This window comes from Pelophylax lessonae (genome assembly GCF_965119305.1).
Source record: "Pelophylax lessonae genome assembly, chromosome: 3".
In the NCBI taxonomy this organism is placed as follows: domain Eukaryota; kingdom Metazoa; phylum Chordata; class Amphibia; order Anura; family Ranidae; genus Pelophylax; species Pelophylax lessonae.
In genome coordinates, this window is record NC_138770.1 from 468,900,712 (window position 1) to 468,925,546 (window position 24,835).

Consider the following 24,835-nt stretch of genomic DNA (forward strand, 5'->3'; position numbering starts at 1 on the left):
GACTGTCGGAGGACTCAGAGAAAGGAATTTTACAGGTAAGATTTTGCAAAAATTCAGTTTTCTCTTACGTCCTCCGACAGTCGCCGCCTCTTCATATTCGTCACATATGGGGACGTCCCAAAGCAGTGCAAACATGAGGGGTGGGAAACGCATCCGCGCCGAAAAGGCAACGCAGTCTCTGCATCAAAGAAAGGAACCTTACCAAAGGAAGGAAACCAGCTGGGCAACAGGAAAAAACAAGTGCTCAACAGGAGCAACAACCCAGGAAAAGACAAATAACCATGGGATAAAAAACTTATCCCAACAGCCAGAGGTCCCCAACAAGGGACCCTAGGGAATTGCCGCACTAAGAACCTTGCGGCCAAAGGAAGCATCCGCCGATGCCTGAACATCTACTTTGTAGAATTTTGTGAAAGTGTGTACGGTCGACCAAGTCGCCGCCTTACACACCTGGGCTACAGAAGCCCCATGACGACAGGCCCAAGACGTACTCAGAGATCTAGTAGAGTGCGCCTTCACAGGCACAGGGGGAACCTTCCCCTGCAAGGCATAGGCCTGTTCAATGGTCTGCCTGATCCATTTGGCGATGGTAGAGGCCGACGCCGCCATGCCCTTCCGAGGACCCTCTGGAAGAACAAACAAGGAATCCGTCTTTCGAAAAGACTCAGTCGATTTAAGGTAAACCCTTATCGCCCGAACAACATCCAGAGAGTGTAATCTCACCTCCTTTGGATGTTTAGGCTTCGCGCACAGCGAAGGCAATACAATATCCTCATTAAGATGGAATTCCGAAACTCTTTTCGGAAGAAAAGAAGGATTAGGTCGCAAGACCACCTTATCCAAATGAACAACCAGATACGGAGACTTGCAGGATAAAGCTGCCAGCTCCGACACTCTGCGAGCCGAAGTGATCGCCACCAAAAAGGCGACCTTTTTGGACAACATAGACAACGAGATCTCCCTGATCTGTTCAAAAAGAGCACGTTGCAACACAGACAGAACGAGATTCAAGTCCCAAGGGGGCAAAGGATCCCTCCTAGGAGGAACCAGATGCCGCACACCCTGAACAAAAGTGCCAACCAAGGAGTTGGAAGCCACGGGACGTTGAAACAGAACGGCCAGCGCAGACACCTGACCCTTAATCGTAGCCAGCGCCAAACGCTGATCGACACCCGTTTGAAGGAAGGACAGCACTCGGGAAACCGAGTACGTGCGGGGTGAAAACCCCCTGGACTCACACCAGGCAAAATAGGCCTTCCAAGTACGGTAATAAACCTTCCCCGAGGAAGACTTCCTCGCGTTGATCAAAGTATGAACGACCTCTGGGGAGAGACCCTTCTCCTTCAGGACCTCGGTCTCAACAGCCAGGCCGTCAAAGCCAGCGACTGTAAAGCAGGATGGTATATCGGTCCTTGAGACAGGAGATCGTCTCGAAGAGGCAGACGCCACGGGGCGTCGACCGCCAGATTCACGAGGTCTGCGTACCAGGACCGGCGAGGCCAGTCCGGTGCCACAAGAATCACCGTGCTGCGTTCCGAGTGTAACCTGCGAAGGAACCTGGACAGCAACTGAATCGGTGGAAACGCGTACATCAGCCTGTACTGATGCCACGGGGGGCCACTAACGCGTCCGACGCGTCTGCCCGAGGGTCGCGCGTCCTTGCCACGAACCTCCTCACCTTGTTGTTGAGACGAGACGCGAACAGGTCCACATCTGGAAGACCCCACTTCGCGCACAACATCTGGAAGACAGCCGGGTGGAGAGACCATTCCCCCTGATCCAGGGTCTGGCGGCTCAGATAGTCCGCCTGCCAGTTCTCCACCCCCGGAATGTGAACCGCCGTTATTGCCGGGACATGAGTCTCGGCCCAAGACAGAATGTCGGCCACTTCTCGAGCCGCTCGGGCACTCCTGGTGCCCCCTTGGTGGTTGACGTAGTCCTCCACCGCCGTGGCATTGTCCGTCTGCACCCGAACCGGGCAGCCCTGCAGCCGGTCCGTCCAGCGATGAAGACAGAGATTTATCGCACGTAATTCCAGAATGTTGATCGGAAGGGAAGACTCCCCCTCCGACCAAGTTCCCTGGGCGGACAGAACGCCCAGAACACCACCCCAGCCCGACAGGCTGGCATCCGTGGTGATCACCGTCCACGAGATAGGACGAAACGACTTGCCCCCGGACACCATCGGGGACTGGAGCCACCACAGAAGGTCCCTTCTGGTGCGATGGCTCAACGAGATTTGAAGATCCAGAGATTGAGGTCGCCCGTCCCACATGGACAGGATCTCCGCTTGGAGACCCCGCGTGTGAAACTGGGCGAAGGGAATCGCCTCGAAGGCCGAGACCATCAATCCCAGACATCTCATGCACGTCCGCAGAGACGAGTGCGGAACGTCCCTGAGGGACCTGACTTCCTCCTGAAGAGTTCTGAGTTTGTCTTCCGGCAGGAAGACCTTCGCCTGCACCGAGTCCAGAATCATTCCCAGGTAGGGAAGACGAACCGACGGACTCAGTGTCGACTTTGGAAAATTTATCGTCCAACCAAACTCCTGCAGAGTTTGCATCGTGACAGACAGGTCCTTCTCCAGACCCTGGCTGGTCGCAGACCGAACCAGAATGTCGTCCAGATACCCCAGGACAGAAATGCCCTGGGCCCTCAATAATGCCAGAACCGGTGCAAGCACCTTGGTGAAGACCCGCGGAGCCGAGGCGAGACCAAAAGGCAACGCCACGAACTGGTAGTGATCCTCCGCAATGGCAAATCGAAGGAACCTCTGGTGACCCTCGAAAATGGGGATGTGAAGATACGCATCCTTCAAATCGATGGAGGCCATGAATTCCCCCGGAACCAGGGCAGCCACCACCGACCGCAGGGATTCCATGCGGAACTTGCGAACCCGCACAGAGCGGTTCAGAGCCTTCAAGTCCAGAATTGGACGAACCTTGCCCTCCTTTCTGGGCACGGTGAACAGATTGGAATAAAACCCCCGAAACCTGTCCCGATGAGGCACCGGAACTACCACTCCCTGAGCCCTCAGGTCCTGCACCGCCAGGTGCAGGTCCCGTAAACGCTCTGGAGACAGTTGAAGATTTGAGGGAAAAAATCTGCTCTCCGGCCAAGAGAGAAACTCGATCTTGTAACCAGATCGAACGATCTCCTGAACCCATCTGTCCCGCACGCGGGTCAACCAGGGCTGAAGAAAACCGAGCAAGCGTCCCCCCACCCCAAAACTGGGTGAGGGCGCCCCTTCAGGCCGCACTGTTATGGGCTGCGGATCCGGATTGACCGGACTTCTGTTTTCCAGACCAGGGCTTCTTCTGAGAGCCTTGACCTTTGAACGGCTTGCCCTTGTAGTGCGGCCGAAAGGCACGAAAGGACCCCTGAGGGGGCCGAAAATTAGCATGCTTCTTCCCAGAAGCCCCCTTAGCCTTGGGGAAATGGGGCAAGAGAGTGCTCTTACCCCCGGTGATCCCCTTAATCAACACATCCAAGGACTCCCCAAAAAGGCGAGACCCATCATAAGGTAGATTGGCTAAGGTCTTACGTGAGGACTGGTCCACCGACCAACATTTTAACCAAACCAGGCGGCGAGACAACACCGCCACGCTGTGCACACGTGCAGCCAACGGAACCAGGTCCAGGTCCGCATCACACAGATACATGACACCCTGGTGTATTTGATCCACCATATCCAGGGTCGCCGGCGAGGCCGAATCGGCCACTAGGACGCGCCTAAGCATCTGCGTCCAACTTGCGATCGCCTGGGCCGCCATGAGAGAAGCAAACAGAGCCTTAAGCATAGAACCCGTAACAGAATAAGTATGACGGGCAAGAGACTCCAGTCTCCTATCCGTGGCATCACGGAACACCGGGGAATCCTCTGCAGGAATCGCAGTGGCTTTGTTTAAAACTGCAATTGCGTGATCCACTGGGGGAGGCACACACCACCTTTCATCAGTGGAAGGCGAGAAAGGATAACGCAGCTTGAATCTACTTGGTACAGCAAAAGGTTTGCGCAGATTGCGCCATTGTTCCTTAACAGCGCGCTGAAAATCATCATTGCAGGGAAAAACCTGCGGCGTCCTGCGTTTTCTCTGCGTCCCATAGGCCGCCAAGGCAGCGGGGGGACACACTTCATCCTGCAAACGCAGCGTTTGCTTTATGGAAGCAATCAATTCATCCATGATTGCAAGCTCTTCAGGAAAGCCAGGGGGAGAAATATCAACCCCCTCAACTTCAGCCTCCACCTCGGACCCCACTAGATCTAGGGAGGAGCGGGACCCCGATAAGGAGGCCCCCGCCATAACAGCCCCATCACCTTCACCCTCAGAATCAGAGGAAAGAGCAACTCTGGGCCTTTTAGTAGATTGAGCAGCCACCAGCATCTGCACCTGAGCAGCAAGGCCAGCCACAATAGTGGCTAAATCCCCCCCTGGGGGGGAAACAGCGGTCCCCTGGCTTTCCACCAAAGCGGTAGGAAATTTGCCCTCCTGAGAATCCATTGCCCCTATAATGCCGGACAATAAAGGGTTAACTGCCCCTTTAAGCAAGCGCGGCAAGCGCAGCCCACCGCACCACACTCAAGCACAATGAGACCCCCACAGGGAATATGCAAACTGAACACAGGCAATGGATAGCAAGAACAGAAGGATAAAACCTGAGGAGACCCTCGCCGCTGCTGCTGCCTCGATCGGTGTTCCTGGAAAGAGGAAGTGATGCTGCCAGGGCGCTCTATGAAAGCCTATGGAGGCTACAAGAAAATGGCCGCCATGCATGTAAAACATGCGGCCGGAGCGAGTGTAGGCAAAATGGCGCCGTTTGGCGCCGAAACCGCCGCTCCACAGTGCAGTAATGCACACATGTCATCCCAGTATAAGAACACATGTCAGATCGCCGCAGCGATCGCTGTATATGCCCAAACATGCCAAAAAAAACATGCCCCACAGCACACAGCTTCTCACACTGACCAGGCTGACACACACAGTGTCACACAGATCCCCCCCCCCCCTTGCAGCCCACAGCATGCAGCCGAGAGATAGGGAGACAAACAGTGTGAATAGAGGCAGGTTACACAGTCCCAGACTGACACCCCCCCCAGACAGACAGGTCCCCACATAAATACACTTACCTCACATGGCGTGGGGGACCCGCACAGGCGAACAAGCCGCTGCACATGAGGCAGGGAGAGTCGCATTCAAGACGCACAGAATGGGGGTTAAGAAACCGCACAGCGTCCAGTGAGGTAGCCACCTCACCAATCATCCCTGCACCGAACAGGGATGGGTCGTTCACTGTGCCAGGAGCGTTACCTGGCTGAACGCTCGATGGCAGGCTGGGAAGCCACTGACCCACGACCTGCGACCAGGGGGATCAGCCCGAGACCCAGCCCGCATGATCCTCTTCATCAGAAGAACTAACTAACGCTGACAAAAAGAACAGCTAAGTAAAGGTAGAGAGAAAAACTCAAACAAAAATTCAAAAAGAAGAAAGAGTCTGGGGCAGAAAGCCCCAGCACAGAGAAAGCCAGCCACTCCTGACAAGCTAGACATTAAAACTGAGATATGGTTGCAGGAAGTAGGAGGGTATTGACTGAGGGGACCACCCCTTGAGGGTGGGATATGTTAAAAGCTTTAATGTTAACATATTCTGTTGCCTAGCTACTCCTTCGGAGCAAAGTCTAATACCCCATATGTGACGAATATGAAGAGGCGGCGACTGTCGGAGGACGTAAGAGAAATAAAGTTTAGTTTTGGGCAACTGTTCACAAAAAGGATATCAGAGAACTGGAGAAGGGCAACCAAACTGATAAGAGGCATAGAGGATTTCAGCTGTGAAAATTAGCAGAACTGAATATATTCTCTCTTGAGAAGAGACAATTAAGGAGAGATATGATTACCATGTATACAGGTAAATACATATGTGGTCCATAGGGATGCACTGAAATGAAATTCTTGGCCGAAGCCGAAGCCGAATAATAATAAAATGCTTGGCCGAAGGCCGAATACCGAACGCGGTGTTTCGCATTTTTTAACATAAAATATGCCCATTAGCGTGCCCCTTAACATAAAATATGCCCATCAGAGTGCCCCTTAACATAAAATATGCTCATCAGAGTGCCCCTTAACATAAAATATGCTCATCAGCATGTCCCTTAGCATAAAATAAGGGGCACGCTGATGGGCTCATTTTATGTTAGGGGGCACTCTGATGGGCACATTTTATGTCAGGGGGCACGCTGATGGGCACATTTTATGTCAGGGGGCACGCTGATGGGCACATTTTATGTCAGGGGGCACGCTGATGGGCACATTTTATGTTAGGGGGCACTCTGATGGGCAAAACAAAACATTTAAATCAGCATTGCTCTTAACATAAAATATGCCCATTAGCGTGCCCCTTAAAATGAAATATGCCCATCAGAGTGCCCCTTAACATAAAATATGCTCATCAGCATGTCCCTTAGCATAAAATAAGGGGCACGCTGATGGCCACATTTTATGTCAAGGGGCACTTTATAGGGCACTGTGGCAACAATATATGGCAGTCTGCACACTAATGCTTGTGCAGCTGCCAGCAACTGTATTCTTCTCTCCCAAATGTGCTCAGCTGCACATCACATACCTCTATAACTGCAGCCAGAGCCAAATGCCGCGAACAGGGGGGGCGGGGCGTGGACCAAGTGTGAAGGAGCCGCCAGTCAGGAGCAGGGGGCGGGACGCGCGCGTGACGTCACACCCCCCTACGCGGCCGGACAGGACACCAGCGGGAAGGGAGCCGCGAGCCGCGGTCAGGGCGGAAGCTACAGAGAATGCATACATATCAGAGGGTTACTGCAGAGGACATAATAGAGGACCGCGAGCCGCAATGAGGTGAGAGACATTGTTCGGCTTAAATTATTCGGCCTTTTGATTTATTCGGCCGAACACCGAAAGTGCCATTTTCCCTATTTTCGGCCGAATAATGTTCGGCCGCCGATTATTCGGTGCATCCCTAGTGGTCCATATAGGGAACGTGGTGTAGAATTATTCATTTCTAGGTCATTAAAGAGGACAACGAGGCACTCTTTACATCTGGAGAAAGAGATTTAACCTCAACATATGGATCTTTTTCACAGTAAGGGCTGTGAAATTGTGGAATAAACTCCTTCAAAAAGTAGTTCTGGGGAGTTTAGTAGATTGTTTCAAAAAACAGCTGGGTGCATTCCTAAATGCACAAAATATAACTGGATGCTAACATTTAATAGCACCAGGGGTAGTTGATGTAGGGAATATCTGATTGCCTCCTGGGGGATCAAGAATTATTTTTTTTCCCCTGCTGCAGCAAATTGGATCATGCTTTTATTGGGGTTTTTGTCATCTCCTGGATCAACTGTGGGTATAGAATAGTGTATACATAGGTTTTCTTGGTTGAACTAGATAGACTTGTGTCTTTTATCAACTTGACTAAATATGTAACTATACCTGGCTGGGCACATTTTTTTGTTTGCCACTGTCCCAATCTCCCTGTAGGCGGTGTAGTCTCTGAATTCCTGTGTCTCCCAATGAACTGGAAGACAGATTTTACAGTCCAATAGCCCACACTAGTAATGGGGAGCTTGGAAAAAGCATAAATTCTTGTATTTAAACAAAAGGCGGAGGGCATCTAACAGTGTGTGAGCAGAGCAACTGAAATAAATGTAGATAGCTCACCTTGGCGAGTGGCCAAGAAAGCAACTTGTGTCCCGGCTGAAAAGCTTACATAGCAGGAATGCAGAGTCAACTTCCAAGAGGCCTTTAACAACACATCTCAAGGCTGGGTGTACAACACTTAACAACAATGCTGTTGGAGAATTGGAGTCTACACAGTGCAGAGTAAGGAGGTGGATCACAAAAACATTTTATAACTGAAAGTCAAAAATGTATTAAAATCAGTAAAACTCAAAATTTTTCAGAGCATACCTTTGAGACTCTTAGATGCGCTCTACCTTTGTTTTGTTTTTTTGCTTATACAGAGAGAAATCCCTTTTTTATAACACATAAAACAATTCCTTTCATTAATTCAATCTAACATTAAGGTTGAGAGTACAAAGATCTTACAGCTACAACTACAGTTTTAATAAAACATACCCGATTCTTGACAAAATTCCATGTTTTCCAGATAAAGTAACAACATCAAATCCTATTCTCCTGCCTCCTTGTCGAACTTCTTCTGTGTAAAAGCCATCAATGGGGGTACCAGATGACTTTAAAGCTTCAGAGGCTCTGTGGATTAAGGTGGTTTTTCCAACTCCTTCAAAAATAAAAGAAGTACAAATATTTATGAATAGTCTGAGGTTAGAATATCTAAGCATCTACACACACACACAATCACAACTAACGCAACACTGAAGCCTGGTACACAAGGGCCCGTGTGTACACCAGTCTGTTAGAAGCTGGCCGAAAGGCCGGTTTCTGTTGAACGGGCATGCTGGAAAACCAATGGCTGCGAGCGCTGGCTGGTGTGTTCTGGAGGATGGGAGATATATATACAGTGTGAGGATCCATTGTGATAAAAAGTATGCATATTGAAAAAAATAAATAAAAAAATATTACCATCATACAATACAACTATAAGTTGTCCTTTTATAAAGCTATGAAAAAAATAGCCTACATGTTTAGTTACAAAGGAGATGTGAACCAGATACCAGGTAAGGGTCAGTAAAAAGGAATGGTCAGTGTGTAAATAAAAATTGAAGACAGCAGGCATGCACCAGGTACCAGGCAAAGATCAGTATAAAGGAATGGTCAGCATGTACAATGTGGCAAGCAGTATAAAAAGGACAAGAGAGGAGAGAGGAGGGGAAAAAAGAGGAGTTTTGGTGGCAATTAGAGATTCAGTGTCCTTCACCTCCAATAGGGTGGTGTCGGATACAGAAGGTCGTTACATTATACTTAATTGCACTATTGATAACTGCCTATACACTATAGTAAATGTGTACGCCCCCAACACGCATCAAATGAGGTTTTTCCGCAAACTGTGGGTAAAAATTAATAAACTTAAATCAGGGAGATTAATTGTCTGCGGAGACTTCAATATGGTGGCAAATCACGATATGGACACTTCCTCTAAAAGAAGATCTTCGGCTCCTTTGTTAGCTACATTTATCCATTCTGAGGGGCTCCATGATGTGTGGCGTTATCAGCACGCGGAGGAGAGGGATTATTCCTACTTCTCCGTGAGCCATAACTCCTACAGTAGAATTGACATGTTTTTAGTTGACATACAAACACTATCGTATGTCACTCATACATCTATTTCTCCAATAACATAGTCAGACCATGCCGCAATTCACATGTCATTGTCCCACCGCCCTGTTTCCCATACTACATTTCTGTGGCGATGTAATAATTCTATCTTATCAGATCCAGAGTCCCTTAAATCTCTGAAAGCTCAGCTGGAAGAATTTTTTTCTATCAATAATACTCCGGATATAGACCCGGCTATGCTGTGGATTACACATAAGGCCTTTGCGAGGGGACTCCTCATTCAGTTGGGGGTTAAGCTGAAGAGGAGATTCAATCGCAAAATGGAAGATCTTATTCGCGAGATCCAAGTTTTGGATACTGCGAATAAAAAGTCCCCTTCTCCATCCAATGTTTCTAGACTGGGTTCCCTTCGTACTGACCTTAGAAGACTTTTGTTGGAACGTCACGAAAACATGCTAGCACATCTCCATATGCAGTATTACTCTGCACATAATAAAGCAGGTAAATTTTTGTCATCTAGGATTAAGACGAAGAGAGCTAAAACGAGGATTGAAGGCATTGTGCATCCACATACGGGTAACAAACATTTACATCCACAAGAAATAGCGGATGCGTTCGCTGATTACTACAGCACTTTATATAGTCTTAAGTTGGACAAAAACACCCCTCAACCAACAGACGCATCCATTCGTGATTTCCTACATAACCTTAATTTTCCGACCTTGACGACTGATACACTAACACAACTAAATAGACCATTCACTATTAAAGAACTGATGGATACACTTGCAACTATGCCTTTAAATAAGTCTCCAGGCCCTGATGGATTCACAAATGAATATCTCAGGTCCATGCAAGAGCAACTTGCACCCCATCTTTTGAACCTTTTTTCAAACACGGTTAAGTTGGGTACATTACCCACTGAAATGTTACAGGCTAATATCGTTACAATCCCCAAAGTGGGTAAATCTCCTACTGATCCCGCTAGCTACAGGCCGATATCTCTCCTGAACAACGATATTAAGCTATACGCTAAACTTATAGCTAATAGGATCGCATTAATTTTGCCTACCTTGATAAAGGAGGACCAGATGGGGTTCGTTAAGGGGAGACAGGCCCCTGACGCCACAAGGAGAGTCATCAATCTGCTCCATCAGGCCGAGCGCACTAAAACGCCTTCTCTGCTCTTATCCATAGATGCAGAGAAGGCGTTTGATCGTGTCCATTGGGGGTATATGAGTGCAGTATTGGAAAAGTTTGGTTTCACTGGACCGATTTTCTCGTCTATTATGAGTTTATACACCTCCCCAACCGCTAGAGTGCTCTCAGCGGGCACCCTATCTAAAACTTTTCCAATACTAAATGGCACGCGTCAGGGTTGCCCACTCTCCCCCCTGATATTTAATCTATTGATTGAACCCTTGGCGGAAACAATAAGACAAAACTCTAGAGTTTCCGGCTTTAAATTTCAGCACTTACAACATACCATCACGCTTTTTGCTGATGATATAATTTTGAGTTTGACAAACCCCACTGTGTCTCTACCTGCTGTCCATGATATTTTGCAAACATTTAGCAATATTTCCTACTATAAGGTTAACTTTGATAAATCAGTCATCTTAAATATGGGAATACAGGGCCACGCACTTACTCAACTTAAGCAAAAGCTACCCTACACATGGACCCCCCAAGTTTTGAAATATCTGGGTATAGTTTTGACGTTTCCGACCTCAGGGCTACAGACATTCAATATGCGATCATTGTTAACCTCTATTTCCAATGACACTAATAAATTAAAGAAGACAGAATTATCTTGGGCTGGAAGAATAGCTGCATTTAAAATGACGTGCCTCCCTAAGATTCTATACATTTTTCGCGCTCTTCCGATTCACATTCCTAAACACTATATTAATTCACTCAACAAACTCCTGCGCACCTTTGTTTGGCAGGGGAAACGAGCAAGATGCGCATATTTACATATGATACGTCATAAATCAGTTGGTGGGCTGGGACTACCAAGCCTTGAGGACTATTACCATGCATCTCGTCTGGCTCCTCTACAGTATTGGTTTACCCATAGAACCCATAAAGTATCTCTCCCGTGGCTTCCGATAGAAGCCGCACTATCTAACTCACAAAATCTATACACATTACTTTTGGCAGACATGTGGAAACCTATAACAATTCAGACCCTTCCGCTAACAATAAGAGCTTCTTTACAGTCTTGGCGTTACCTAACCGCCCAATTACAGACACAACCACAGCAAAATAATATATCAGTCCCCATACCCCTATCAACAATGAGCATTTTGCTTCCTTGTGTTCACATTAATAAATTGGTGGCAGCAGGTATTGACACAGTCATGCAATTGTATCAACATAACATTATTAAATCTTTTGCAGCTCTCCAACGAGAATATTCGCTCACCCACCAGGCTGTCTTTGCTTATATTAGCATAGTGAGCTTCATATCTAAACACCCACTCCCTAAACTTGAAATTCCTCAACCACTTTGGAAATATCTTACAGATCCAAATTCCAAGCTTAAAGGGATATCGCTATTTTACAATCAATTACAGCAGAAACTTACCCTTGTTAAATCATCCTATATGATGAAATGGGAAAGAGACCTCGGTTCGTCCTTCTCCAAGGAGCAATGGAGATGGGCGATACGCATGTCTTATAAAGCAACACAATGTGTTACACATTGGGAACAATTTCAGAAAATAATCACTAGATGGTATCTGACCCCCTATCGCCTGTCCACAATATACCCTAAATATGATTCATTGTGTTGGCGTAAGTGCGACCAAACTGGCACAATTTTTCATATATTCTGGTCCTGTAAAGGCCTCATTAGTTTTTGGAGGAAAATCTTTGAAATACTTTCTGAAGTTTCGGGTATATTGATCAAACCCGAACCCGCAATAGCGCTACTATTTTTGGGTATTGAAATATACCATTTGATATCAGAACGGTGTTTATACATATACTGATAGCAGCCAAAACGGTTATCGCTAGATGTTGGAAACAACCTATAGCCCCTTCCCATATAGAGGTAATAAGTTTAGTTAACCAACACTTTTCTTTGGAAAAGGCATATGCCTATTCTGTGTTCCGTAGCAACAAATTTCATAGTGCTTGGCTCCTATGGCAACAAAGCCCCTATTTTCATAGTGTCTAATGGAATACTAACGCCAGTTTATGGCGTGACTCAAGGCATGATGGTATTTCCCTAGGTATTCCCTAGGTACTTCCTGGGTATTTCCTAGGTATTTGCCAGGTATTCTCCTAGGTTTTGAACGTATATAGTATTGAATCTTTACGTTTCTTGTTTTAGCCAGATATAATGTTATAATCTAGTGTAATCTACTAACATATTTATATGTTTCCTTTTTTTTTTTCTTGTTATATATATTTTTTTTTCTCCTTTTTTTATTTATTATGTTTGGTATATGTTTGTTCTCCTTTTGTGAAAATCAAATAAAAATTAATTGAAAAAAAATAAATAAAAAGGACAAGTGGCAGGCCTGAGTTGGTTACAGGACATATGCCATTGTGTATAATATAGCAGCAGAAGTCTTTAACCAGACAGGCAAACATAGAGGGGTTGAGAATAGGCGTTCACTCATTGCGTACAGTTGCCAGGTAATAACCAATCTAGTACATACATCTAGTTGCCACCATGCATCGTGGCTTAAATCCGTTCCTGTCAGTCAATTCCTCAGATTGAAGAGGAATTGTTCCAACAGGTCTGACTTTCTGCGTGAATCTGCTATGTTGAAGTCAAAGTTTTTGGAGAAAGGCTATAGAGAGGAGGAGCTCGAGCAAGCTCTTGTAAAGGCTGACAATCGTAATAGAGAAGAGCTTTTACAACCTCGAGTACGCACAATGAATGATGATTTCCAACATGCGTTTTTTTCCTCCTACTCTTTTCAGCATTTCTCAGTGAGGAAAATTATCCAGAAACACTGGCATATTTTGAAAAATGACAGTGTTTTGGGACCGATCCTACAGGAAACACCAAAAGTCATTTTCAGAGGTGTACCTCCACTCCGACTTCAGATTGCTCCAAATATTGTTGACCCCCCAAGGACAGTTTCCTTTTTTCAGCAAAGAGGGGGCTTTTATCCATGCAGGAAGTGTCCAATCTGTAAGATCAATACCTGTAGATCGAGAAGAGTTGAATCTTTCCGTTCTAACGGCACACAGCAGGAGTATAAGATCAAACCATTCATCACATGTTCTACACGCTATGTTGTGTATCTTTTACGTTGTCAGTGCGGTTTGGAATACGTGGGCCGCACGATACGCAAGCTGCATGTACGGCTAAACGAGCATGTGGCCAATATTATTAAAGCTTTTCCCAAACATAGCGTGTCGAGACATTATGCCCTGTGCCATAATAGTGACCCGAGTGGCACTATGTTTATGGGGATCGATAAATTCCCGGGGGATTGGAGGGGCAGTAATCTGACGAGAGGGGTCTCTAAGTTGGATTTACCGGCTTAAATCTTACGCCCCCCACGGGCTTAATATTGATTGGGACATCAATTCCTTCATCAATAATTCATGAATTTTGGTTGAGAGTCATATTGCACATATTTTGATTACCATCTAGTACATTATATATGAGGTTATGTGCTTACATTTAACTTTTCTTGAGAGCCCTTTTTATCATGTTTTATTCATTGCATTCATGTAATTTTATTGTTAACATTGAATATGTTTTATATAATGTTTTATTTTGCGGTGTGGTCGGAGTTCCCTGGTTTTTGAATTCTGCCGGGGGATGGCGCCGGTCTTTCCTGTGGCTCATTGTGACCATCCCTATTTACTGGCGTAATTAGCTCTTTTGGGCTTAATCTTTTTGTTTCTATTGATATTAGATCAATTCTACATTAAGTTTATATGGATTATTAATGCTTGTCTTGATTGACACTTAATATGATATTCGGCGTATGTCTGGTTCCGCGCGTTGATACGCATGTGGACCGAATTTTATGTCCGGATATCCTTAGTGTGAATTGATATCTAATTTGCTATTCGGCTTATGTCCGGTTCCGTGCATTGACACGCATGTGAACCGCATCCCAAGTCCGGATATCCTCATTGCATAATTCCCGTTCCGGTCGTCTGCACCTAATGTGCTTTACTTCCGGGGTTCGGGACCTGCCCATTGCCTTGCCCATCCCTCTTTCTCAGCGTATAAATGACGGACGTTCACCACAGGCCACACCCCCTGACGACGTCTCTGACGAAACGCGTAGGAGGAGCCTGCGGTGCGTCACGCTGAGTCCACGAGGGAGACGCGGCGGCCATTTTCTCGGCAGGAAACGATCTTCAGGGACGCTCCGGTCCATACACGCCTGAAATTTTACAGCCAAATGTGAGTTGCCACTTGTGATTTTGTGTTCAATAAAGCTGGTTATACAGTGTTACACTATGGTAGCCGTTTCCTTCCTTTGCATGTGATACCATCTGTTTGGAAGTGGAAGCGGTCAGTGAGTGTGCTGACACTGGACTAGCAAGTGGAGTTTATAACAGTCTAACTTTGATCTCTGTCATGGGGGTCAAATTATTGCGGTAAGAGGCCAATTTATACCTTGGTGGTAGTTCTCCCTGCACATGGTGATTGGAGTTTTGGAGTGTCCTTAGGAGCACCCTGTCCTTTCCTACCTGGAATTTTTACAATTTACAGATTTGGCTTTTGGACTGTCTGTCTACAAGGACTTTGTAGTTCTCTCAACATATTTTCATTGCAAGCGCTACACCTATTTGTTTTTAATTTCTTAAAGGATCTGTTGTTCTAATTCATGGATCAAGTGTTGGCAGCTCATTCATTTATCCCATTTTGAATTTTAAACTTTTAATTGTTGATGTGCGCAGCATACTCCACATTTTTATAATAACCAATCAGCAAACTGTACACACTGAGTGCAAACGTGTCAATCACAGCATTCAAAAAAAATACATGTAAAAAAAATTAAAAAGCAAGGATCAAATAAGTTTCACAGAAAGAGTACTAGACAATCCTGCATCGCATCCCAGAAACGAGGAACAAAAAGTAATTGACTGTCACAAAGGCTTGGTGGGACTTTTAAGGGGACTACTCATCCAAGAGATCAGACAGATAAATATAAAAACATCAAGGTTTATTCTAGTATATATTTATTATCCAGCCACGCAACAAAGCTGGCTGTTAGTCCATAAAAACATTTAAAATCAACATACGTCTATGTCAGAAAAATATAAACAACTCCTTATTGCAGTATAGTTCCCTATCCACAGTAAATATATGACATACAATTGTAAGTCATAAAACCACCAATTGAACCCATTTCTGGGATGTTCGTGACCTGGAAACAAACTGTAACAAATGTCCCCCCACTTAAGAGTGAGGGTGCCTCTTCATTGGGAAGAGGGCTTTGGGAGGAATTGGTTGTTTGCTGCCCTAGTCCAGTTGGCTGCAGTTAGACAGAAATCACAGCGATTGCTGGTTACAGAGCTATGCCTGCAAAAGACAGCTTTTTAGAGTGTCTCAAACATTATATCTGCAGAATCGCTGAATAAAGGACAATCTTCAATTGGTAAAATGAGATGTTTAAGACCGAGATGGCAGGTTCAACTACTAGAAAAGACCACTTTTTAGTGAACTCTTTTTCCATTGCATAGAACCTGGTAATGCATGAAAATCTTTTCAAACGGCATGTCAAGATGGTGGAGGAGGTTCAGGTGCGACCGTGCCTTTTTTTTTTTTTTTTTTACCATAGGAGAAATTAGCATATCCACATTGGCAAACATATTGCATGAAGTAGCAACTTCAAATGTATAGGAGTTTGGGGGTGAGTAATGTCCCTCATCCTCCTCTAACCCCGCCTTCAGGTCCTCTTCATTCCCTTCCATGTCTCTGCTAGGCCGGGAATATTAGGATCCAATTTAGGTAGAGACAGTGGAACTGGAGAAGTAGCCTAGTATTTTGGAGCTTTGAACAGCGATAGCTGTATTTAAACAATTATTTGTCCAAAGAACTGTGACACAGTTATATACAAATCTGGTTAGTCAGGTAGACAGCTTATTGAATGTATGAAATAGAACTAGCATGAGCTTCAGAGATCAGTGTTAAAATCAGGTGCTGCTCAAGTGCAAGGGAAGCATTGTCAAAACTGAGGTTGAGTGTCGTGTGGACCTTTGGCAGAGCAACTGTTCATCTTTTGCCATTATCCATTGCACCTGGTTTTAGCCATAGCTACAGGTATAGAATATAAGGTAAGTATGTCCAAGAAGGATACGCGGCAACCCGGGTGTAGCAAAGTCATTAAGGCAAAAGGGCAAGAGGAAGCACCTCTAGGCGAAAGTGGCAGTAAACCTGTTCATCCACAGGAAGCTAAGCTGTGAGTGGTTAAATGTTAACATCAAATTTGACAAGTTTACACTGTAAAGTTAATACATTCCAAACATAGCCCCGGTAATTCAATGGTCAAAGATACAGGGTAGCCCTGCCTTACTTGTCCACAACGCTGGTCCCTATATAGCAGGAATCCTCAAACTACGGCCCTCTAGCTGTTGCGGAACTACACATCCAATGAGGCATTTTAAAACTCTGACATTCACAGACATAACTAGACATGATGGAAATCTTAGTTCCTGAACAACTGCAGGGCCATAATTTGAAGACCCCTGCTATATAGAGTCCAAGCTTCAGTCTTCAGGGTCTGGGCTCCATAGGGAAAGCACCCTGCAACTTACTACACGCATAGCGTAAAATGCGGAGGTGTGTGCTCACACAGGTTCCAGTGCCCAAAGAAAAGTTTCAGGCTATCCCCACGACATAGGGTCCAGGTACCACTCCCAAGGTTTCACTGAGGTTGCCCTAATCTGGATACACTGATTCTATTGTTGTATCAGAAGACAGCAAAGAATTGACTGAAGAAATGATTTAATAATTTGAAGATAAAATATTAAACGTAGTTAGACTAAGAGCGAGTTCTCCATTAGGGTAAAGGTGTATCATCTTAGGATACTAGCAAAAAAAGAGGGGTCATTGTGACGGTGTTCACCGTCACTGGGAGTGAGGGACATACTTGGGGGATGCTGAGAGAATGGTTTGCATGGCTTCAGACGGGACAGTAATATTTGTCAGCAATATCTCTCAGGAAATGTATGAAGATGAATGGTTTGACTTTTCAGATTGCTAGAATAGTGCAGGAGTGTCTCACAGACCCTTGCTAGATAGTGAGATGGGGTGGAGTTTGTTATTGGTAAGTGGCTGTATTCCATTGTTCTATTGTTTCTGTCTGCCTTAAGATAAACCTATTATGGGATGTATATGTGTATGTGGATTGGCTGCTAAGGGGGAGGGGGGATTGTCCCACAGTGTATATCTCTTTGTGCATGTATTAGAATAAACAGTTTGAGTTCGACTTCACCCTCAATCTAGAGTCCTATCTCTTATTGGTGGAATCTGCTACAAGGGATTGCTATGCTCTTCATACTCCCTTGAATCATCACTAAGCTCTTGTAAGAGCTTGTTCCTGTTCCTTTTCTTGCTGCACTCTCTGGGGAAAGAGATTCACCCACTGGAACCTGAAGCCTTGTCATAGATCCAGGGTGGGTAGGAGACGGCGAGAGCCCAACCAAGCTGCAGCGGTTCGTAGGGTCTATGGTGGTTATGGTGTCTGGTGGAGTGCTTGGAGCCCTCGGGAAGCACTAAGAGCATCCGTCAACGGAGGTACCCAGTTGATCAGTTACAGTCATGGAGTGGGGTAGGGTTATAGGGGAGGGCTCCCAAGGGGGTATGTCCTCAAAATCTTTGCCAGTGAAGGTACAAGCTCATAACCCAGCAAAAGTGAAAGGAAATTTCCCAATGGGAGACAGACAGCCCTCCCTTACTCTACCCAAAATGAAAAAGAAAAAAGTTTTGCCTTTAGTTCTACTTTAACTCAATATTTGTTGTAAACATCCTTTGCATTTAAAGGAGTATGTAAACTCAACATTTCATATTTCTGATATGTGCCTTCAGTACCATGTACGGAAACGTGTACCTGTTCCCTTCGTATTGCTTCCTTTGTGGGAAATCCATGGTGCCAGCCCCTCTGCTTTCCTAATAAAAACTGACCCCACTAAGCAGAAGGGCATAACTTGGTCAGTTGTCTAGCTATGCTGGGAATTTAGCATGCTCTCTTCCAATGATCAGACTTGTCCTGACACACCTAATCCTGGACAGCCAGTCACTGGGAAGCTCAGCGTGCTGCTATTTCTCCTCTCCTAGCTCTTATGCAGCCGAGAACAGAAGGAATGTGATTACTTATAAAGAAGGGGAGAAAAAAGTTATCTATACACAAATGTTTTGTCTTTCATTTTGATTTTAAACTGAATGGGTTGTTTTATAAGGTGATTATTTACAATCACTATAACCAGGCATTTGTTCCCTAAGCATTTTTACACAGTTCCACCAAAGACTGTGGCTGATTTACCTACTTCTATATCTGCAAGCTTTCTCAGATTGCCATGATGTTGAGATCGGGGGTCTGTGAGCGTTGAATGTTTCCCTGTCCTTTTTTTTACATTGCACAGCTCTTTAGGAACGACATTAGAGCTGATCAGACAGTTCCTTTATGGTCCAAAATCTGTCTGTACTACTCAGCAATAAAGATGTCATCATTTCGATTAAATCATTAACATAAATTTCAGGAATTCATCCTAAAACTAAAGAAAACTCCACTATGCATTACTGTTCTCTAAATTCATATATGTATGTTTTCCAACCATTCAGCATACACAATGCCTTCTATTAGAACCCAATATTTCAAATTTAAGTAATCAAATACAGAGCACCTGCTGCTATTTGTCTTCATTCCAGTCATTGTGTTTTCCTTCATAGATGCTGACAGTTCTAAGCTGATAGCAGTAATAAGACATTTGGATTCTAATGGAAGAAAGTTTAAAGTTTTTCTCAGCTGCTGCACCCCCAAGACTGACCACATTGTCAGTCCCAACCTGCCTGTTTATGGTTTAGCAGAAGAGATATGACAACACACCTGAAAGCACCCGTCTACTGCAAAATTTCTGTTTGCCAGAGATCATAATCATACAAAATGACTTGCCACAATGTGAGATTTGAAGAATAATCTATTTACCTTATAGCTTTTTTAGTACTGTTTACCCTATCTCAGTTCTTCTCCCTCTACACAGTTGTTTAGCATTTCATTTATTCAGTTTGAGTCATGCTAATCAATGAGGATGATTTATTAAAGGATCTTGTCTCAATACATTGTGTGAAGATTCACTTCAATTATCCAATTACGTAAAAAGAAAAATCCCTGTTTACGTAATTTCATCTGAACATAATTGGATAACTGAAGTGAAAATTTACAGAATTTATTGTGTGAACATACTGTAACATACTGTATTTGGTTAAAGCAGTTTTAAACCCAAAAGCAAACATTATATTGTAGTTTACCAATTCTTGGATGTGATGGCTGCATTCATTTTCTTTAGGCTATTTTTCTTCTATTTTTATCTGGTGAACCAGCCAGCAAGTCTGTTGTTTTTCAAAAGCACAAGCTCTCTGGCAGAATGGATTAATATACATGGATGAGACAAACCATTTAGCAATCTCAGGTCGGGAGTCCTTCAAATCCTCAGCTTGTTTTTATTAATGTAAAACCCTTATCCCAAAGGAAAAATCTTCAATTTGTTTGTGTATCTACAGTATCTCACAAAAGTGAGTACACCCCTAACATTTTTGTAAATATTTTATTATATCTTTTCATGTGATAACACTGAAGAAATTATACTTTGCTACAATGTAAAGTAGTGAGTGTACAGCTCGTATAACAGTGTAAATTTGCTGTCCCCTCAAAATAACTCAACACACAGCCATTAACCACTTAACGCAAACTGACGTAGACCTACGTCAGCTGACTAAGGGGTTGTATCGGGATGATGCCTCTAGCTAGAGGCATCATCCTGGTACCGTTTTTTAGACCCGACCACCGGGAGACCCGAGCAACCAGCCGGCAGACCGCTGGCTGGATGGAGTCTCGATCAAAGCCGGAAGGGTCTCTGATGATGTAACCCGGAGGTGGCGTCCATGACATCACCTCCGGGTTACTCGGCTGCTAAAGGCGGCAGTTTCAAAAAGTGAATGCATTAAAAAATGCAGTTTTCGTCGTTTTGAATACATGGAAGTGTAGTGGAAGGGTCTAGGGTCCTTTAGACCCCGATCCCTCCATAAAGAGTACCTGTCACTGCATATTGCTGTCACAAGGGATGTTTACATTGTTTGTAACAGCAATAAAAGTGATCAGATTTTTTTTTTTTTTAAAAAACCTGTGTAAAAAATTAAAAAAAAAAAAAAAATTAAATAAATAGAAAAAAAAATTGCAGCCTTCCCCGTCGCCGTGAGCTTGCGGACGATAGACAATGTATACGGCAAGTCGGGCCGCAAATGAAATCGCTGTTCAAACCACACATGTGAGGTATCACCGTGATCGCCAGAGCTACTAACTCTAAACTGGTAACTGTTATAAATTTTTTAAAGCGTAACATGTTGGGTATTTATTTACTCGGCTTGACATCATCTTTCACGATATACAAAAAAATGGGCTAACTTTACTGTTTAGTTTTTTTTTAAAATGCAGTGAAATGTGATTTTTAGTAATTTTTCCAATAAAATGGCATTTGAAAGACCGCTGCAAAAAATACAGCGTGACAAAAAATATTGCAATGGCCACCATTTTAATCTCCAGAGTCTTTGCTAAAATAAATATAATGTTTGGGGGTTCTAAGTCGTTTTCTAGCAAAAAATACTGATTTTAACTTATAAACAAAAAGTGTCAAAATGGGCTTGGGGCTAAAGTGGTTAATGTCTAAACCGCTGGCAACAAAAATGAGGACACCCCTAAATGACAATCTGCTAATACATTTAACCCTCCCACCAGACTGACAATGCTGCGGTCTGCTGAACTTCCTGTGCTCATTCATCTAGAGTGGTGTCTCGCTAATACAGGAGTTGCGTTACTGGCCAGATCACCAGGTGAAAAAAGCCACAGAAAAGACAACTGATGTAGCCACCACATCTAATGTTTGATAAGATGCAATAAAATAAAATACAGTACATCTTTTGTTTTGGGTTCTATGCCACTTTATCATTATTATTATTCAGGATTTATATAGCGCCAACAATTTACGCAGCACTTTACACTACAAAAGAGAGACAATACAGTTACAATACAATAAAATACAAGAGGATTACCACGGCCCTGTTCAGAAGAGTTTACAATCTAAAAGGGTGGAGCAGGTGGTTCAAAAGGTTGTAACTCTGGGAAATAAGCTGATGGAAGTGATAAAAGATTAGTTGGAGGAGTGAGACTTCCCTGAAGAGATGAGTTTTCAGGGATCGCCTGAAGGAAGCTAGAGTAGGACTTAGCCGGACAGGTTAAGTTAGAGCGTTCCAGAGGATGGGAGAGGCTTTGGAGAAATCCTGGAGATGAGGATGGGAGGAGGATATTTGGAGACAAGATTGGTAATGTAGCTCGGGGCAAATTTGTGAATGGCTTTGTATGTTGTGGTATTTTGAATTTAATTTGCTGGGCAATCGGGAGCTAGTGAAGGGTTTGGCCGAGAGGGGTGGCAGCCACTGAGCAGTTGGTAAGGTGGATAAGCCTGGCAGCAGCAGCATTCATGATAGACCGAAGAGGGGATAGCCTATTGAGAGGTAGGCCTATGAGAAGGGAGTTGCAATAGTCGAGGCGAGAGATAACTCTACACACTTTTGACAACGTTTGGATCTGGGGCTGAAAGGATAGGTCAGAGTCTAGGATTACACCTAGTACCCTGCCATGAGGGGAGGGATTGATGGTGGCATTACTGATTTTGATGGAGAAGTCGCAGAGGGGGGCATGGGGAGGGGGGAATATTACCAGCTCAGTTTTAGAGAGATTTAGTTTAAGGAAAGGGTGTGACATCCATGCTGATATGTCAGTTAGTAATGTGTGAGTAGACTTAAGGAGTAAAGTGAGGAGTAGACCGATAGATTTTGGTGTCATCGGCGTAAAGATGTATTGGAAGCTGTGTGCGGTTATCAAGGGACCAAGGGAGAAAGTGTACATAGAGAAGAGAAGGGGGTCCAAGAACAGAGCCTTAGGGGACACCCACAGAAAGGGGCAATGGAGAGGAAGAGACAGAGTTGTAGGTAACACTGGAGGAGCGCTGTGATAGGTAGGAGGAGACCCAGGGCAGAATCTTGGAGGCCAAGGGAACAGAGTTTTTTGAGAAGGAGCGGGTGGTCAACAGTATCAAAGGCCGCATAGAGGTCAAGTAATAGGAGTATGGAGTAGTGGCCATTGGAATTAGTAAATCATTAAGGAGTTTTAGTAAGGCAGCTTCTGTGGAGTGCTGCGGGTGAAAGCCAGACAGTAAGGGATCAGGAAGGTTATTTTCACTGAGGTAGGAGTGAAGACGGTTGTAGACTAGGCGTTCTAGAAGTTTAGAGGTGAATGGGAGCAGTGAGATGGATCTTAAGTTGTTCAGGTTGGTGGGGTCCAATCATCATGACCTCTGGCTGAAAGTGGCCTTTTAGAGCCGGTTCACACTGCCGCGACCATAAGTCACCCCATGTCGGAGCGACTTTTTACACCGATTTTACAGCGACTTTACCGCGACTTGTGAATTATTTTGCGCGACTTATATGACAGAGACTTTGTATTTGGCCAATCAGAATATGATGTGTTGTGACCTAATTCCCCTTTTCGGTTTTTTTTTTTTACTCATTTCCTCATTGCCCACCAGTGCCACGTATCAGTGTCCACCAGTGCCACTGCCCACCAGTGCCACGTATGTGTCCACCAGTGCCACTGCCCACCAGTGCCACGTATCAGTGTCTACCAGTGCCACTGCCCACCAATGCCATGAATCAGTGTCCACCAGTGCCACATATCAGTGCCACGAATCAGTGTCCACAAGTACCACATATCAGTGCCACAAATCAGTGTCCACCAGTGCCACATATCAGTGCCACGTATCAGTGTCCACCAGTGCCACTAATCAGTGTCCACCAGTGCCACATATCAGTGCCACAAATCAGTGCCCACCAGTGCCACGTATCAGTGCCACGAATCAGTGTCCACCAGTGCCACGAATCAGTGCCACGTATCAGTGTCCACCAGTGCCACGTATCAGTATCACGTATCATTGCCACGAATCAGTGTCCACCAGTGCCACATATCAGTGCCACGAATCAGTGTCCACCATTGCCACGTATCATTGCCACATATCAGTGTCCACCAGTGCCACGTATCAGTGCCACGAATCAGTGCCCATCAGTGCCACGTATCAGTGTCCACCAGTGCCACATATCAGTGCCACATATCAGTGCCACGTATCAGTGTCCACCAGTGCCACGTATCAGTGCCAAGAATCAGTGTCCACCAGTGCCACGTATCAGTGCCACGAATCAGTGTCCACCAGTGCCACGTATCAGTGCCACAAATCAGTGTCCACCAGTGCCACTTATCTGTGTCCACCAGTGCCACTCACACAGACCAAGCAGAGATAATGGAATATATATACCGTTACATATATATATATATATATATATACACACACATACACCATATAGGCATGGCTGCAATGTGGGGAATGCCTGGCTAATCTTTTTCTTCTTCCTGGAAAGTCTGATAACAAGTCGCTTCAATTAAGATAAGGAGGCGACTCCCATTGAAGTATATGGGACAAGTCGGATCACAAGTCGCCTCAAAGTAGTATAGGACCCTTTTCTGAAGTCGGAGCGACTTCAGTAGTGCCAATTAAGACGGCACTGATTGATTAACATTGCTTTTGTTATGTCAAGCGACTTGGGGCGACTTGAGGGCACACAGTCTTATTTAGTTGACTAAATCTTCAGTACATTTTAGTCTACTAAAATCTCCAGTACATTTTAGTTGACTAAAATATCCAGTACATTTTAGTCAACTAAAATAATTTTGTAATTATTTCAACTAATCAACTAAAATAAATTGTAATGCGTTATTTAGGCGTTTCTCTACAATTTCAAAACTCATTATATACTACTGCTGGAGTGAAAAATTGAATATGTTATTATTTATGGTATTAAGGTTTGAACAAGCACTACAGACACAGATTTAGTCATTATATTAAGTCTTTATTTAGGCAAAACCGTTTTGTCAAGAATATTGCTTGAAAAAAGGGTAACGTAAAAATATAAAAATACAAAAAAATAAAAACTCTGCATGATCGTGATGACGTCACCATGCAGTGCACATTTAGAAGAACTTTAACAGTTCAAGAAAATGAACAGAACACAACAAAACATTTCAGCAGCTTGGCATGTAAAGAGGCCACTATCTCACTCCAGGGAAAACATCAGGGACAGACTGATATTCTGCAAAAGGTAAAGGGATTGGACTGCTGATGACTAGAGTCATTTTCTCTGATGGTTCCCCTTTCCGATCATTTGGGGCATCTGGAAAAAACCTTGTCCAGAGAAGAAAAGGGGAGCATGAGCTCACTATCATCAGTCCTGTGTCATGCCAACGGTAAAGCATCCTGAGACCATTCATGTGTGGGGTTGCTTCTCAGTCAAGGGA

At 44.6% G+C, this 24,835-nt stretch overlaps 1 protein-coding gene across 1 annotated transcript in view; it reads right to left on the reverse strand.

Annotated features, from left to right (window-relative positions):
- Positions 1-24,835, reverse strand: part of NTPCR (nucleoside-triphosphatase, cancer-related) — a 150,098-nt gene that overhangs the window by 105,198 nt on the left and 20,065 nt on the right. Inside the window, exon 2 of the mRNA XM_082251823.1 lies at positions 8,106-8,268. Coding sequence (XP_082107949.1) covers positions 8,106-8,268 — 163 coding nt within the window. The remainder of the gene's footprint in view (positions 1-8,105; positions 8,269-24,835) is intronic.